Genomic DNA, 17957 nt, shown 5'->3' on the forward strand with positions numbered 1-17957 from the left:
TCTCAGCTATAGCTGCACAGCCAAGTGCTGAGAGTGACCAGCTCTTGCAAGTGCAGCACATGGCCAGAAGGGGGCACACCTCTCATCCACAGTGTAGCGGATGCTCACGAGAAAGCTTGTGCCAAGTTATTCACGGATGACCTCATTCTGGGTCAAGATTTCAAACGCAACAGAGCAACTCCCTTGCTGCATACTTCACAATTGCTGCCTGAGGCATGGAGTCACTCTGAATCCTTGTCAGAAGACACTCAGGGACCTTTAAGGACAACGGTTCCTCCCAGCGGGGGCTGGATTAACTGGCATGCTAAGTACTCCAAGGAGCAGGAGAATTCAGTCAGGGGACCCTCTTGCACTTCAGTTATCTGCATTCCCCAATTTGAAAAGCATGTTCTGCTGGTGCCCTGAAGCAGGCTCCTTGCAAATCCCCCACAGCTCATCGTACTATGTCTGTTCCCTTATCAAAAGATGGTGAAGCCATGCTGATGTTCCCAGCTGGAGAACAATGATGAACAACAGTGCTAATCCTAGCTAGAATAAAAAGCAGAATATTCCCTGGGCTGCAGGAAACTCTCTTGACGCCAGAGGGGCAGCTCTATGTTTGCATGCTGTAGCTAGAACAAAATTTCAAAAGCTCCTTAAAAGATTGGGGGGGGGGGGGAATATCGCAACAGACATCTGAAGCCTACATAGTCAAATGCATCAACAGATTGAATTGGCAAGTAGACAGACACACAGGTTGGAGTAAGAAATATGGTGTGCTGTCTGGTATGCTGTCAAGATTTTCTGAGGCCAGGTGGAAAAGATCAGGAGCAATGGCTCCCAAGAAATTATTGCTTGCGGACCAGGAAGTGAGCATGGGAATACACACACTTCCTCCCAGGGCTGACTCCAGGTTTGGGAAGGGTTGCAGGGCACTCTCCAGGAGGCTCCCCCAGGCCTCAGCAGGGCTTATCTTGGAGGCGGTGGCAGCAAGCTTCTCTTGGGGGCTGTGGCTTAACTAGTGGTTGTCATCCCCCCCCCCATACCTCAAATGTAGCAACATTCCAGAGGGGGGAAAAATAATAATAGTCCCACTGGTGGTTGCCAGCTCTTCCCTTGACCAAAATGATGCTCTACTGGAGAGGAGAAGGGCAGCTGCTACCCCCAAATTGCCCAGGTCTAATCCTCACCAGAGCAGCCTGACAGGATTCATGAGCCCACTTTTGACCATGAATCTTGGCAGGTAAGCTGTATGACTTGCAGGTCCAGGACAAGGAAGTCAGGAATGCCATTCCACTCCTCCAGGAGTGCCATTCAGTCTCAGTTCAGCACAGGAGAAAAAAAGAGTCAAGAACCGGATGCAAACTCACTTCTTAAAGTAGACATTCTCCTCCTCCCAGTACCAAGTGTAGGTCAGGTTGCCTGGATATGCCTCAGCCTGGCAGGTGAACATTGCATCCTGGGAGATGTTGACGGTGATGTTCTCTGGAGGGGAAACTATGAAAGGGGGGTCCTGTGGGAGAGCAGGAAACAAACAGTTACTTCAGTGGCTGAAGAGGGCAAGATGAGCTCACAGCTAAGAGCGTACAGGCGACAGCGCAGGAAACATGGGAACAGGGATGGCTGAGCGACGGTGGAGCGAAGGAATGGGTGCCTCACGTAGACAAATCCATGGCATTCTGCCCAGGTCTCCTGATCCTATGCAGCCACTCTCACAAATCGAACCTGATTACTGGGACATGAAAGTTGAAATATGGCCCACTTAAACTAGCTAGGCCAGTGTTTCTTAAGGTTTGTCCTCTGCCATATCACTTCATATGGTCCACCTATTCAAAGTACCATCAGAAGTAACTGGTGATGACATCATTGCCAGTTACTTCTGGGTTGGGAGGCCAGCTGTAATGTGATAAAGACCAATAGGAGCCTCAGGGTGGACGGGAGGGCTTTTTCAAGCACAGAAAAGCATGCTTCGGAGCTCTGTCTGCTGAGCTGAACCTCCTGCCACTGTTTGTGACATTGTGTTTCTGCCAGACGACAGGCGTCCAAATGTCCTGCAAGTAACACCAGATGCCATCCGTACCACTGGTTGAGAAACACTGATCTATACAGTGAAGGTGGTTGCCTGGGTTTTGATGTGAGTTGGCACAGACTGCTGGCAAAGACTTTTGCTAGGACTTGGGAGGTTGCTGGTTCAAAATCCAGATCTCAGAGCCCTGGGGAAAGCCCACCCCCACCAAAAAAAAAACAACACCATGTGGCATGATTCTGATCCAATTCATGCACACATCACTGTATATCCTATTTAGAAAATGAAGAGGAGATATGCAGGGTAAACAGAGGAATTTAAAAGCGACACGTATTTAGACTCTAGTGTTCTCTTGTTTAAAAAGAAGCGCAAACCCAAGCAAGCTTCCAGTCCTTGTTGTTATGGTGATGGAGATACTCTCAAAAACGTATGGCCACAAAGCATTCCAGAGATTCACAGCAATCACAGTTCTAGTTCCAAGGCACCTTGTCCTATTTCCTCTCCCTAACATAATCATGCCCATGTTAACTCTTGTTGAACCAGATGTGTGTTATCTGCCTCCCAGTAGCATCTAGGAATAGGGATGGCACTGGAGCTCAGTACAGGCTGTGCATACAGAAGGCCCCTGGTTTGATCCTTAGCATTTCCAGGTAGGGTTAGGAATTGTCCTTTCCTGGAACTGTGGGCATTCTGCTATCATTCAGGTGACCCCATCAGCAAGCAGTGTTCCATGTTCAGTTGGAGTTCTATGGACATTGGAATAAGATGTGGGTGGGTGTTCTTCTGGCTGGGCTTCTGTATGATTGCCACCTATTTCCAGACACAGGTTCACACATCTTGTGTGACCAATTACGGTGGCCCATCAGGAACTTGATAAACCCGCTAGGATGGTGTAGGGGTTCTGCTGTTGGACTTAAAGCTAGGAGATCCAGATTCAAATCCCCACTCAGCCATGCAGCTTCCTTGGTGACCTTGAGCCAGTCACTCTCTCTCACCTATCTAACGTACCTCACAGGGTTATTGTAAGGATAAAAAGGAGGGAAGGAACCATGTACACTTCAATTATTCTCATATTGACTGGGTCAATTTGTGTTCTGGTCACGAAAAGGAGACCGGATTCCTTGACATGCTAAATGACTGTGCCTTAGAGCAGCTAGTCATGGAGCCCACCAGAGGACAGGTGACTCTGGATTTAATATTGTGCGGTACTCAGGACCTGGTTAGAGCCGTTACTGGCCCTGGTTAGAATGTTACTGAGCCGTTGGGGAACAGTGATTATGCTACAATCCATGTTGACATGCACGTTGGGGGAAGAATACCAGGCAAATCTCTCACAAAAACCCTTGACTCCCAACGGACGGACTTCCCTCAGATAAGGAGGCTGGTTAGAAGGAGGTTGAAAGGGAAGGTAAAGAGAGTCTAGTCTCTACAGAGAGCATGAAGGTTGCTCAGATCATCAGTAATAGAGCCCCAGCAGAGGTGTACACCACAAAGAAAGAAAGGCTCGATTAAGTCCAGGAGGGTGCCTGCATGGCTAACCAGCCAAGTTAGAGAAGCCGTAAAGGGCAAGGAAGCTTCCTTCCGTAAATTGAAGCCTTGCCCTAATGAGGAGAATAAAAAGGAACATAAAGTGTGGCAAAAGAAATGTAAGAAGGTGATATGGGAGGCCAAGAGAGACTATGAGGAATGCATGACCAGCAACATTAAGGGGAATAATAAAAGCATCTTCAAATACGTTAGAAGCAGGAAACCCGCCAGAGAAGCGGCTGGCCCTCTGGATGGTGAGGGAGGGAAAGGGGAGATAAAAGAAGACTTAGAGATGGCAGAGAAATTAAATGAGTGTATCTGTCTTCATGGCAGAAGACCTCGGGCAGATACCACTGCCCGAACGGCCCCTCCTGACCAAGGAATTAAATCAGATAGAGGTGAAAAGAGAAGATGTTTTAGATCTCATTGATAAATTAAAGATCAATAAGTCACTGGGCCCTAATGGCATCCACCCAAGAGTTATTAAGGAATTGAAGAACGAAGTTGCTGATCTCTTGACTAAAATATGCAACTGTCCCTCAAAACGGTCACGGTGCCAGAGGACTGGAGGATAGCAAATGTCACACTGATCTCTAAAAAGGGAAGGAGGGAGGACCTGGGAAACTATAGGCCGGTCAGCCTAACATCCATACCGGGTAAGATGGTGGAATGCTTCATCAAAGATAGGATCTCAAAACACGTAGACGAAGAGGCCTTTCTGAGGGAGAATCAGCCTGGCTTCTGTAAGGGTAAGTCTTGCCTCACGAACTTTATAGAATTCTTTGAAAAGGTCAACAGGAATGTGGATGCGGGAGAACCAGTGGACATTATATATCTGGACTTTCAGAAGGCATTCGACATGGTCCCTCACCAAAGGCTACTGAAAAAACTCCACAGTCAGGGAATTAGAGGGTAGGTCCTCTCATAGATTGAGACCTGGTTGAAGACCAGGAAACAGAGTGTGGGTGTCAATGGGCAATTTTCAAAATGGAGAGAGGTGAAAAGCAGTGTGCCCCAAGGATCTGTCCTGGGACTGGTGCTTTTCAACCTCTTCATAAATGACCTGGAGACAGGGTTGAGCAGTGAGGTGGCTAAGTTTGCAGACAACACCAAATTTTTCCGAGTGGTGAAGACCAGAAGTGATTGTGAGGAGCTCCAGAAGGATATCTCCAAACTGGCAGAATGGGCAGCAAAAATGGCAGATGCGTTTCAATGTCAGTAAGTGTAAAGTCATGCACATTGGGGCAAAAAATCAAAACTTCACATATAGGCTAATGGGTTCTGAGCTGTCTGTGACAGATCAGGAGAGAGATCTTGGGGTGGTGGTGGACAGGTCGACGAAAGTGTCGCCCCAATGTACGGTGGCAGTGAAGAAGGCCAATTCTATGCTGGGGGTCATCAGAAAAGGTATTGAGAACAAAACAGCTAATATTATAATGCTGTTGTGCAAATCAATGGTAAGGCCACACCTGGAATATTGTATCCAGTTCTGGTCGCCACATCTCAAAAAAAGACATAGTGGAAATGGAAAAGGTGCATAAGAGAGCGACTAAGATGATTGCTGGGCTGGGGCACCTTCCTTATGAGGAAAGGCTACGGCGTTTGGGCCTCTTCAGCCTAGAAAAGAGGCGCCTGAGGGGGGACATGATTGAGACATACAAAATTATGCAGGGGATGGACAGAGTGGATAGGGAGACGCTCTTTACACTCTCACATAATACCAGAACCAGGGGACATCCACTAAAATTGAGTGTTGGGCGGGTTAGGACAGACAAAAGAAAATATTTCTTTACTCAGCATGTGGTCGGTCTGTGGAACTCCTTGCCACAGGATGTGGTGATGGCGTCTAGCCTAGACGCCTTTAAAAGGGGATTGGACAAGTTTCTGGAGGAAAAATCCATTATGGGGTACAAGCCATGATGTGTATGCGCAACCTCCTGATTTTAGAAATGGCTTATGTCAGAATGCCAGATGCAAGGGAGGGCACCAGGATGAGGTCTCTTGTTATCTGGTGTGCTCCCTGGGGCATTTGGTGGGCCGCTGTGAGATACAGGAAGCTGGACTAGATGGGCCTATGGCCTGATCCAGTGGGGCTGTTCTTATGTTCTTATGCACCTGGAGCTCCTTGGAAGAAGGGTGGTACAAAAATGTGAAAAATAAGAAATATACATTTTTGCTGCCTGCCAAGGATTATTCTACTCAGATGTGCATTCTGCATTCCCTGCCTGCAGACAGGGGAAATTTTACCTGCAGAATTTCCTTCTGTGGCACAGCTGTTAAAGGTACAGTAAGCCCTCTTTAAAAAAATAAATAAATAGGCCACCAACTTAAAATGAAATGTGCGCGTGTGTATCTTGGGGCTAACTACATCTGAGACAAGGGATACTGAGAAAGGTTTTGGTTCGTTCATGTCAGCAAACCCCTGTGAGGTTGTAAACACTGCATAGAAAAAGCTGAGTATTATTTTCACTGAATGACTTTTTACCTCTCCGGAGCTGGGAAATTCTACACTCTCCTCTCTAGAGGTGAAAGTTGACCAAATACATGATTCTTCCCCCCTCCCCTTTAACAAAGTGGAAATGGGGAAGGCAAGGACACACTTCATTAAACATGAACACCACCACTTTATCTTCATATAATATTTTACTAGCTTCTTCTAAGCTTTCCAGGCTTGGGGAGGAGAAATGAATAAGCACAAAGAGATCCTGTCTGAAAAGCAGGATGGCTGTTTAATCAATCAGGGTGACAGCATCATCCACAGGATGTTCTAACTAATTATTATACTTGTAGTATTAACGAGACACAAAGTCTTATTTCTTTGACGTGGGGCCAGAGCAGGCCCCCTGTGCCGGCTCAGAAGCAGGGGGCCGTAAGGCACATTTGCAGCAACTCATGAGCGGGCCGTGCCATGCCAACACTGGCTCAGACCCCACAGAGACTGGCACAGGTGAGTGTGGCACTGATTGGCACATGGGGTGGGAGAGTGCCAGGAGGGTATTCCAGGGGTTGGAGGTGGGTGAGATCTGTGGCACCAGCACATGCCAATTCTAACACCCACTCCCAACCCAGGCAGGCTTACATGGGCTGCTTGGATTTGTGCCAGGGAAAATATTTAACTGGGAAAGATTCCTGAGCTGCTCGAGGTCTTAGAGATGGGGCGTCAAACTTATTTCATATAGCAGGCCAAGTAGCTTTCACGGCACCTGATGAGGGTCAGACAATCATTAAGCAGGAAGTGATGTCATTAAGCAGACAATGGCCAGAAATAAGTACTTGGTTCTAATAAGCTGCAAATGTTGGAAGAGAAAATATGTAATATTTTCAAGATATGGGAGAGCCCAATTAATATGCTGAGAGAGAATAATTATCACTTGGGTTGGATAAGGAGCTTCCGTGGCCTGGAGGGCTTATGTTTGACACCCCTGCCTTAAAGAGCTTCTGTGTGACAGAGTCAGGAATACAAGGCTCAGGATCGTTGGGCAACATCCACGGGCCAGAAACCCAAGAGCAGCCCAAGAGAGGACTCCCCCTAACAAAGACGAGACAAAGATGGTGTGGCCCCACACACCGGTTCCAGAAGCTGACAGGTGCCAGGAGGGCTTCATCCGACTGCTATTTTCCCCCCTCTGAGTTGCTGCAAGGAGCAGTTCCTTGCAATTCAGAGGCAGGTTGTGGGATTCTGTCTTTTCACCTCTGGTTTCCAGAGCGTAAAATGGTGATTTCTAACCAAAGCCTGCCTGAATCTAAAGCAGCATGTCTCATTTGTCCCTCCACCTACCTACCTACCTACCTACCTACCTACCCACCTACCTATCGCCTTTCCACCCCGCTTAGGGACCCTCAAGGCAGCTTACAAAATGTTTCAATTTAACAAATGAAACAATGCTAAAAACATTAATAAAAACAATTAAAACCATAAAACAATAATGCATCATTGGATCATCGCTGTCATTGCCAGTTACTTCTAGACTGGGAGGCCAGATGCAAAGCGACAAACACTGGTAAGGGGCTCAGAGCAGACAGAAGAAGGGCTTTTTGGAGCATGTGAAAAGTGCATGCTGGAACTCTGCCCACTCCTGCTTGTCACATTGCATTGCCGGTCTTGCTGCCAGGCGGCAGGGGTCTGGGGGGCCTCACGCATACTACCAGACACCATCTCAAGTATAAAATCGATGCAACATGACAGCTTGGGAATGCCAGCTAAGCAAAACAGGAGGAGGGGAGGGAGGCTTCTCAAATGCATGCAGACACAGCCAATCAATATGACACGTGTCGTCCCCCCGCCCCAGTCAGAGCAGAGCCAGGTCCGCCCCAGTTTTGGCTTGGCCCACCACCCTCCGCGAATCCTTTCGTCTCCAGTCTAGGACACTGGTACATCAGGATTCTGTCTTCATTTTGCATTCCTGGGATCATTCAGCAGAGCTGGCAGCCTTCAGAGTTATTTAAATGTCTGGGGTTGGGGCTTAATTCTCTCCCTTATTTATTGATGGCATTTTTGGTTTATTTTTTTAATGGAAAGTTGGACAGAGGCCCATATCACTGGCTGGAGATTATGTGGCAACTTGCGTGAAGTCACCTTCAACAGATCCCTGTCATTAAAAGGAAGGGAAGGTGCAATCTACTAGCAAAATGTCCCTTATTATGAAGGCACACACACTGCTCTATGAACAAGTACACACTACACCACCCCAGAGCACTCTCATCAGAGGCTACTACATCACAAAGTGACAGGGGCAAAAGGCAATTTTCTTCCTAATTTAAAATACCTTCTCCCAAACCAGTGCTTGTTTCTCACGTAAGAGTGAACGCTATGTGTTCTTTTATATGGGAGACAACGGGGATGGTGTAATGGTTCAGGACTTGAACTTAGACCTGGAAACAAACATCAGAGGGTGTGTAGATTAAGAATACCAGGGATGGGCAAATCCAGTACAGCTTAACTTGAGTCAAGTCATGAGTCTCTGACCCCCCCCCCCGCAACTCGACTTGGAAACGAGTCCTAAGGGGCAGGCTTTCCGAGTCACCCAGAGGGGTTTCGCGACTCAGAGTCTCAAGTCTTTTCCCTTTAAAAAGTCAGCTGGGCCTCTGTGACAAAAACAGGGCTGCTGCCATGCTATGTGTCTGATTCTGAGTTCTCTTTAAACAATCCCCTGCTGTCCCCTCCTGTTCCATCTGTAAGGCAGCAATGCAGAACGCACCAATCGGTTCCCTCTGTAACGCACCAATAAGTTCCCACCCCAGCCGTGATGAAACCCGCCCCCTTCACATCACGGATAAGGTGGACCTACAGGGAGGGAGAAGGCATCCCAACACAGCAAAGCAGGAGGGGATGGGGGGGGCAGCGTGAGCAATCGAGAGAGGGGACAGAAACAGCCATGGGTGGGTGAGACACATCACTCACCCACAACAACTGGGAGGTTAGCTTGCGACCCACCCACTCCTCTGAAACTCTACTCAATACTTCCTCCAAGAATCTCATTAAGCTGTTCAAAGACAGAGTCTTTCTCCTCCTACCAGGTGACTGTGGAGGAGGAGACTTAGTGAGTGTAGAGGACATTCATTCATTCATGGCAGCCTAGTCTACAGCACACAAGCTGAGTTGGGCATAGGATAGAAGCACACCAACTGACAGTCGAAGCAGACAGGCAGGCAAGTGGGCTGACCAAACCGCCTACCCCGGCTTCCCCCCACCTCCTCCAGCCCCTCCTATTTGCAAAACCCACTTGTCCATATGGCGAAAAACAGCTCCTCCTCCTCCTCTCCCCTTCCCTCTCCTGGAGACACATCTTCCGTCCAATGGATGGTCCAGTAGACAAGAAGAAGCATTGCCTCCCTCCCCCGTGTTCTGTACACATGCAGGACCCTTATGGGAACTACCCAGCCAGCTAAAATTGATATTTTTGCAAAAGTTGTTATAAGTTCTGCAACCCAAGACCCTGCAAGTTTCAAGCCCAAACAAACAAACAAACAAACAAAAAGTTAACTACTTCACTCCACCCCCCACCACCCCGTCTCTGAATATAATGCAACGTTTGCTGGTGCTGCTGTTCGAGAGCGCAAAGCCCAGCTTCAGGATCGACGCAAGAGGTTTTCCGGCAAGACGGAGGCAGTGCAACCCTTAGCCATTTGTGGGCAACTCGAGTTGCCCAAACCCATGGCAACTCCCAAGTCAGGAGCCCTGGACTCGCGTGCTTGCCCGAGTGTTTGACCCGCATGACTCGAGTTTGCACGAGTCAGTAAAAAACATGCATTTTCACGTCTTGGACTTGAGTCACTTGCTTTGAGTTCCCATCCCTAAAGGATACCATTAGGATGTGGATCAGGGTGGGTCAAAAGTTCCTCAGTGAAAACATTTGGCTACATAAGAGGAAAATGGTGCAAAACTACATTGCCCCTTTCACACTTTTAGGAGGAGCAATTTTGGGAAGTGGGGGCAAAAGTCAGCAGAGATTCTTTTGGCCTTGGTTTGCATCCCCCCCCCCCCCAAAAAAAATGCTTGTTTGAACAACACTATATCAAAGATGGGAGGGTGGCAGTTTAGGCCGACTTTTGATGCAAGTGTGGGGTGGGGCTTTGCCTTCTTCTGTCACTGGTGACTGTAACCATACAGAATCAAGTCCACTCCATCTACGAAAAACCAGTTCCCAACAGTCTGTCACACATCCCCAGCAAGACCAAGAAAAAGGACCCAGGATGAGGCTATGTGGACAAAAGAGCTAGGGGCGCGGAGGCATCCCTTGGCTGTACAGAACATAGACACCCAGCAAAAAAGATACAAAACATTTTGTAGGGCCTCGTTTTGATTTTGGAGTTGCCCACCAGCTCTCCCACAGGATGGCACACACTCAACAAATGCTAAAAAATCCCACTTGTTCTCTCTTCCCTTCCTCTAAACCAGGGGTCTCCAAACTTTTTGGCCAGAGGGCTGCATCAAATATCTGGTGTGGTGTGGAGGGCCAGAAAAAAAATTTAAATATAAAATTTAAATTAGAGATGGAACTTAGATAAGTGAATAAATGAATGAATGGGCTCATTCCTTTAATCTCTGGCCCTCAGAACACCCTCCAGACACAATCAGAGCACAGTTCTGGTCATGTTCAGTTGAGTGGGCCAGAGGCTTTCATGGGACAAGAGGTTGGCTGCGGGCTGGAAAGAGGCTTGCTGTGGGCCGCATCTGGCTCCCGGGCTGGGGTTTGGAGACCCCTGCTCTAGACCATGCATATCTTTTGCAGGATACTGTGCTTGAGAGGGAGACCGCGGTAGGAATGTGTTCATGCACCTGCCTTCCTCGCTAGCACACCGAACCTCCAAGAGGAAAGCAATTCAAAGAAAAGAAGCCGTCAGACATACAATGAGACAGAGAAGCAAGATTATAGAGTTTACCAAGCTATAAACAACAGCCTCCATCCATCAGACAGCAACAAATCTCTGGTTTTTTTTAGATCATAAACTATCAGTCAGAAAAAGAGAAAAGCTATCCTGAATAGTCTCCAGATGCCGCCTAAAAATAAAAGGCAACGTGAGCATCACATGTGGTACTGAAGCAAGCACTAGCAGCCACACCTGGAGGAGAAGTCCCTGTTCCTGGCTCAGTTTCCTGCCCAAGCATTGCTAAGGCAGCACGTCTAGGGAACCAGAGGACCCTTCAATCCCAGACATTACCTTGGACGAGCAAGCGGGTGGTGTGCACAGCCTCTCCCTGGATACTGTACGCCCGGCAGGTATAAGCACCTCTGTCGTTCCGGCTGATGGACCGAACAGTGAGACTCCCATCACTGACCTGCAGAGAGGGAACAAAGTTTAGCACAGAACTGCTGCAGCGACACACCGCACACTGACCTCCAGTTTTCCTTGTGCCAGACAGCATAACTATCGGTACATAACATAAGAAACATAGGGCTGGAGCTACTGAAGCTAAGGAGATATGGACCTGTTCAATCCAATGGATGGGAGATCTTGGGCAGCCCCATGCTTGAGCCGAGCAAGGCTGAAAAGCTTAGGGCAGAGGAATTTGCCTCCAGAACAATGCTATGGGATAATATATGTGACTCTGATGGGGCTTCTGGGGGAAAATGGCTGTCAGGCATGACTGCTACCAACAGTTAATTTTCTCTCCCTATCCCCCCAAATTGCTAAATTGCCCCTCCATTATGGTCACTTGCAAGTGAGGCAGCAAAACTGGGGATATAGCTCATCAGAACTAAAAAGACGATACAAAAGTAACACAGTGCTTCAAACATAATACCGGGGGAACATCTAGAAAGAACCCCCACCCCAGCTTCCCACTGTTTAGCAAATATCTTCCCCCACTGCTTCCTGCTCCAAGCCAGGCTTGCTAGCAGAAAAACATCACCCCAGGAACTTCAGGGCAATTCACAATGCTAGGCAGAAACATCCCTTCCATGGTTTTATTTTCTCTGTCCTCTGCTTTGTCCTCAACCCCTGGGGGCTGGGGGATAAGAATAGGCCCTCAGTTTGGCTGTACTTGTCATAAGAGGCGACTAAACAGCCACCAAGTAGGTGGGACTCGTCAGCCTGGGAAGGCAGCTCATCTGAGAGAAGGAAAACTCTGATCCCAAACCTCCACTGCCTTGTGGCTACATCCAGTTACGGAAAAGGCTTCAGGAGTCAACTTCGAGGCAAAATCCGGAGCCAGAGTCCCTGAGGCAGTTCATGGCTGAACACAGTCACGTTCTGGCAACTCCTGCGACGCCGCTGGAACCAACAGTATTGGCTTCTGCCTTTCCATTGGACCATTTTCAGCGACGTGGAGAGGGGGGATTTGCTGCATGGGTAACAGCCTATCCTCCATAACTACTTTACCCAGGCTTCGTGCACCGGAGAGGACACTGTTCCAGAACCACTATTCAGAGTGCAATACCATAGTCTTCCAAGACTGAAGGATGCCAACAACCTCTGCTTAGTGCATCTGAAAACAGTAGGAGGCGACTGTGGGACAGAGAAAAGTGGTTTCCTGGTGGCTAGTCAGAAAGTGGCAAGGGTGGTCCCTTACCCAGCATACAGGCAATGCCGACCCCTTCTCAACCTCAGATACATACTCGCTCTCCTCGTCCCCCAGCCAATAACAATGTTCATTTCACTTCATCCTTCCATCCGTTTGTAACAAATGATTCCTAATTACCCTCATTAGCACCAGTGCCAATTCCAATGCCTGATTTAGCAATTACCACTCATATGGAATTCCAGGACCAGTCAAGGACAGAGGCTTTTTGGGGAGGGGGGGGGTAGACAGCAAGAGCTTTTCGGATCAAACAACCAAAACATGCTGCTCCTTCCATGAGGTTTGGTTGAAAGCAGACTGGAGAACTGCAGCCCTTGGGGTGAACGTGGCAGCTGGAGGTCCTGGTACAACACACCAATTCATTTGTAAACCACAGATATAAATGTGAGATTAAAAAAAAAAATCAGCACTGGTAATTCACAAAAGGGCTTTGTAGCAAACTGATCTTTGAATCATTCGTGATTTGGGCAGTGCATGTAGAAACCATCTCCCGACAGTAAAACTATGCTATCTAGTGCAGAGGTGGGTAGGTATCAGGGCCCACTAGTAGATCTCTGAGTGATTCCAAGTAGATCTGCAAGGGTTTCTGGCTTTCAATTATTTATTAGCAGCTGCAAGAATACAGCATTTCCCACCCCACCCCACCCCTTTAAATTAAGCTGCTGAAATGAAGAAAGCTAGGCTGAAAACAGGCTGTGGATTTTTGAGTAGAAGAATAGCGACTCCATTCCAATTCTAAAAACAAATTCCCAGATTGTTCCTTCATTCCACTCTCTGAGCCACTACTTGTACCTGGCTCTGGTTGGTAGACAACAGGGCTCTTTATCTTGCAAGCCTGAAGTTTTCCCATCCCCAATTTAAGACTACAGAAATTCCTAAGCGGATGAAATATCCTTTATCCAGGATGGATGCAGCCTGCACAACCTGGGACTTGTTGAGCCAAATATCGCCCCACGGGGCTTTCATTAACCTTCTGATTTTGCTGCCTGCTGGAGACCGAAAGAACAGAAGGTCAATCAGCACCCAGAAGGCTGCCAGACAGGACTGGCAATGCTTTCTTCCACCTCAAAGGCAAAACTTTTCTTGCATACAGAGGTGCCATACCTACTGGTTCATCTATGCTGACTGCTTACACTTTCCCTGGGTTTAGAGCAGGGGTCTTTTGCAGTCAGTCCAAGAACTGAATCTGGAATCATTCCAGATGATAATATTAAATTAATAATAAATTTGAAAGAGCTGCCATAGGTCAGATAAGATGGTTTAGAAAGGCTTGATCTGGCTAGCCAACAAGAAGCACCTTACACCTTACACTAGTCCACCCACCAAGTCCTTTCCTTCTGCAACTGGCCACTTCAGGAATGGGTCTTCCCCAGTTTGGTCATGCAAAGACTTGCAAAGACCTTGAACCAGAGATGGCAGGCTTGGAACCCAAGGCCTTCTTTCTTCAAAGCACAAGTGCTGCTGTGGAGTTATACTCTTACCTGATATTTGTTGTTGGCACCTAAGAGGTCCCCTTCTTTCAGCCAGGTGACAGTTGGCTTAGGGTTCCCAAAAGCCATGCAAGTCAGGGTGATGCTGCTGCCTTCCTTTGCCTCTACGTATTGGGGGGGAGTTTCTGTAAAGGTGGGGGGAGCTACAAAGGAGATGGGGGAAAAATGGAGACGAGCAGGAAGGTTATCATGGCACATAAAACAGAGCCAGTGATGCGAAAATAAAGCCATTGGAATGCACCTGAAGCTGAACAGGGCTATGCAGCATACCCTAAAGTGAGTCAGTAGGACTTGGCCTCACAGTTATAATAATAATAATAATAATAATAATAATAATAATAATAATAATAATAATAATAATAATAATAATAATAATAATAATAAACTTTATTTCTATCCCGCCCTTCTCCCTAAAGGGACCCAGGGCGGCTTACAACATATAAAAACAAATTAAAACATAATTTCACAAACAGATAAAAACACATTAACGGAAACCATAAAAACAGTAGTCAGATAAAAGTCAGAATAAAAAAAGAGCATAAAACAGCAGTTCTTGGAGGAATCAGGCCTGTAAAAAAGCAACTAAAAGACGTTAAAAAGGCCATGAAGTCAGAAGGCTTCTTTGAACAGCAAGGTCCTTCAGGCCTCGCCGAAAAGTCTCAAGAGAGGGAGCCATTCTCAAGTCAAGGGGGAGTTCCATAACGTTGGTGCCACTACTGAGAAGGCCCTGTTTCTTGCCGCCGCCCCACGTACCTCCTTAGGCGGCGGCACTTGTAAAAAGGCCTTCTCTGATGAGCCGGATTGTACGGGAGTAGGCGATCTCTAAGATACCCTGGCCCAGAGCAGTATAAGGCTTCCCATAGACCCAAACCTAGTCAGAAAGCAGATCTGAGAGAGTTTGCTTCACGGGGCCCACGGAGGAAGATAACCTGATGCCCCAATCCATCCTCTGAGGCAGTGGAGAAGAGTTATACTCCACAAAGAACCAGAAGCTCAGACATCTCACCAGCAACCCATGACTTCTCATTCCCCTGTACATAACTGACAGAAAGGATACTGATGCAGGTGCCCCCATGTGATCCCTTGCCAGTTTTTTGCCCTTTTAAATACCGTCTAACTCTCAGATAAGAGGCAAGGTTTGGGTTATCAGTTGGCCAGCTTTGCTGTTCAGATGGCTCTGTGACATCCAGGCTCCTGCTGACGTTACATCTTCCCTAACAATGCCCACAGGGTGCCGTCCCAGGTCTTGCACAGTCTAGCCATGGTTAACAGCTAACCTATTTTTCTGCCGCTCAGCTTCGACCACAGGCCCACTGCGAGGGGCTTCCTCTTTGCTCAGTGCCCCAAAGGCCTGTAGGCTAGTCAGAACGCGGCAACCTGAATTTCTTTGCAGAAAACATAACAGATAGTTTTGTGGTGCCTTCAAGACTAACAAATGGCCTAATAAACCATTTTTGTATAAGAGCGCACTTCACGAGCAAGTTCTAGGCAGACAGAATTAAACTTGCTGATAAATCTAGCACAGAATTTCAAACCACTGTGTCCCTGTGAAGTTTTTCTGTTGAAGGATGTTGACGTCATTGCCAAAGGAGGCAGAAGAGAGGGGGGAGGAGTGGTATAATACAGCTGTTCTTTTAATTAAAAGGCAACTTTTGGGGGGATAATTTGACTAGAGATGCAAATAAATCATCTTCAGAATTAAAAATGCAAGTCTCTCTTACATGGCCTCCCCCCATCTCCCCACCAGAAGCACCATTATATGCTAAACTGGTTTATGTCAAAGCACACAAAGGCACCGCAGTGCAGATACTAATTTGCCTTTTGATTAAACCGGCTCCCTCAAAATTATACGATAGAACTAATCATAAGTAGCTGTTAAGTCCAATTTTCTAAGGAAGACATTTTAGCAATTTCAATCAGATTTTCAAAAGAACTGATTTTTGGTCCCTGCCCTCACAAAACATGCTTAATTTTCTCTTTTAAGAAAAATAAATTGTGCTAATGTGCCAGGGAGGCAGGGGGAAAGAATCCGACAATATTCCAACCTTAAGAATGCAATTTGGCTCATATTGCGTTGTTGGGCCTGAAGGATTAAGATTGTGGTGAGGTTAGAACAAGACAGGAGCGCTCAGCCCCTTGTGCAAAGGAACACACCCTTCCTGGGGATCAACAATATCAGGGGATGTTGTGAAGGTTTAGGACTTGTGGTTTCCAACGTTCGGTAAGTTTGCACCAAATTCAGGGCTGACTCAAGACCACTGACACCAGAGGTGGTATGTCAAAAGCCACCACTGCACCTTAACCAGACAATCTGCCCATCAACCCCTACCACTCTGTCTCTCCCTTTTCCTGTCTTCCAGAGAAGAGGGAATGAGTGGGAGAGAACATGTGGAGAAGAGCTGAGGACTAGTTAAGCATCAACTAGTGGTCTAGTCCACCACTCTACTCCCAAAAAGCATAGCTGGGGCTCCAGAACCTGAGGCAGGGCTGTCATGATATCAGGCTATGTTGTGATGTCACTTTTGGGTTCTGCCAGAAGCACAGGAGGAGATGGCTTTGCAATCTGGCTGCTGCCCCCTTTGAAGGCTTAACAGCCTCCCAGACCTCCCAACATGATGTCACCTCTCTTCCATATCTCAAATTCTTTACCAAAGTTCATCTTTTCCATGATGCTCTTGGTGCACCTCCTTGTTCTACAGATTCCATTCATTCCAAAGTTTGTAGAATTGAAACCGTTGTATATTATTCCTTTTCTAGTTCATTTCCCTCCATGTCCTGTGCTGTAACATTTTACTAGACCTTTGGCCCACATCTCCCAAGGCTTCTGGATGGTGGTATAGACCCTGCTGCACCTATCTGTAACCAAGGCTCTTCTGGTATGGGCAAAGAGGACCAACCACAACTAGACATCTCAGAAAATGCCCAAAGGTGGACTGTGGAATGCATTCCAGTTTCTGAAGTCTCCTCAAAGGACTAGCATTTTAAAGAACGGTTTTCAAATTTGACAGAGCCAAACCATATAGGTCACTGCATCCCCAAGACAAAAACAGTCTGACCTCGGTATCCACCAAGGTTCTGTTCCAGAATCCTCCACAAATTCCAAAATCTGTGGATACTGGGATTCATTCTGGGACGACACTAGAAGGAAGGAATCTCCGTGTGACCAAAAACCTCCATGTGACCTGGAAGTGTGTCTTTTGAGCTATTTTTAGCCCCAAGAGGTTTGGAAACGGCACAATTTGATTGCGCGAAGGTAAGAAATGTGTTTCGCACTTTTCCCCCCATTTCAATAGCATCTAAAGGGTGACCCTGTTATGCACTGGCATCTGTGGTGAATTAAATCCGTGGACACTGATTTGCAGATACCGAAGTTGCATCTGCACTATATATTTGCATCATATGGTAATGTAACATAATTGCATTATTGCAATTGTATAAATTGCACAAAAAAATTATTATGTAGATGTTGCAGCAACAATGGAACACCAGAATCAGCGAAAGATGTATTGTCCTTGCAGATATTCTAAGATACGGGGTGTTTCATTTAGGAAATTTTGAGTCTCTCTCATGCCATTTATGGTAATAGCCACTAGTTGTCCATGCTGCAAAACACATGGAGGAGAGGCATTTGTTATGCCACTGTGAATTCTGGGCACTGTCTGCTTCTACAGTATTCTTAAGCTTAATGTGTGAAAAATGTACCCTAAGAAGTTAGACCCTATTATCTAATCTGAGTGCAAAAAGAAAAGGAGAAAAGCCATTCATCTGGGCTCCAGGCAACTATTAGAAATCTCATTAGTTCTTAAATATGACACTACAGAATTCCAGACTCCCCAGCCTGCACCCTTGGGGCAAGTGAACCAGACACGTTAGTTTATTTCTCCCGATTCATTAAGTTTCCACAATGCAGCCA

At 47.0% G+C, this 17957-nt stretch overlaps 1 protein-coding gene across 1 annotated transcript in view; it reads right to left on the reverse strand.

Annotated features, from left to right (window-relative positions):
- The window catches only part of IGSF9B (immunoglobulin superfamily member 9B), a 113518-nt gene that overhangs the window by 53232 nt on the left and 42329 nt on the right, over nt 1-17957 (reverse strand). Inside the window, exons 4-6 of the mRNA XM_066639419.1 lie at nt 14036-14187; nt 11190-11312; nt 1350-1492 (exon numbers count right to left, since the gene is read on the reverse strand). Coding sequence (XP_066495516.1) covers nt 1350-1492; nt 11190-11312; nt 14036-14187 — 418 coding nt within the window. The remainder of the gene's footprint in view (nt 1-1349; nt 1493-11189; nt 11313-14035; nt 14188-17957) is intronic.

The sequence above is a fragment of the Tiliqua scincoides genome, chromosome 11, assembly GCF_035046505.1.
Source record: "Tiliqua scincoides isolate rTilSci1 chromosome 11, rTilSci1.hap2, whole genome shotgun sequence".
NCBI lineage: Eukaryota > Metazoa > Chordata > Lepidosauria > Squamata > Scincidae > Tiliqua > Tiliqua scincoides.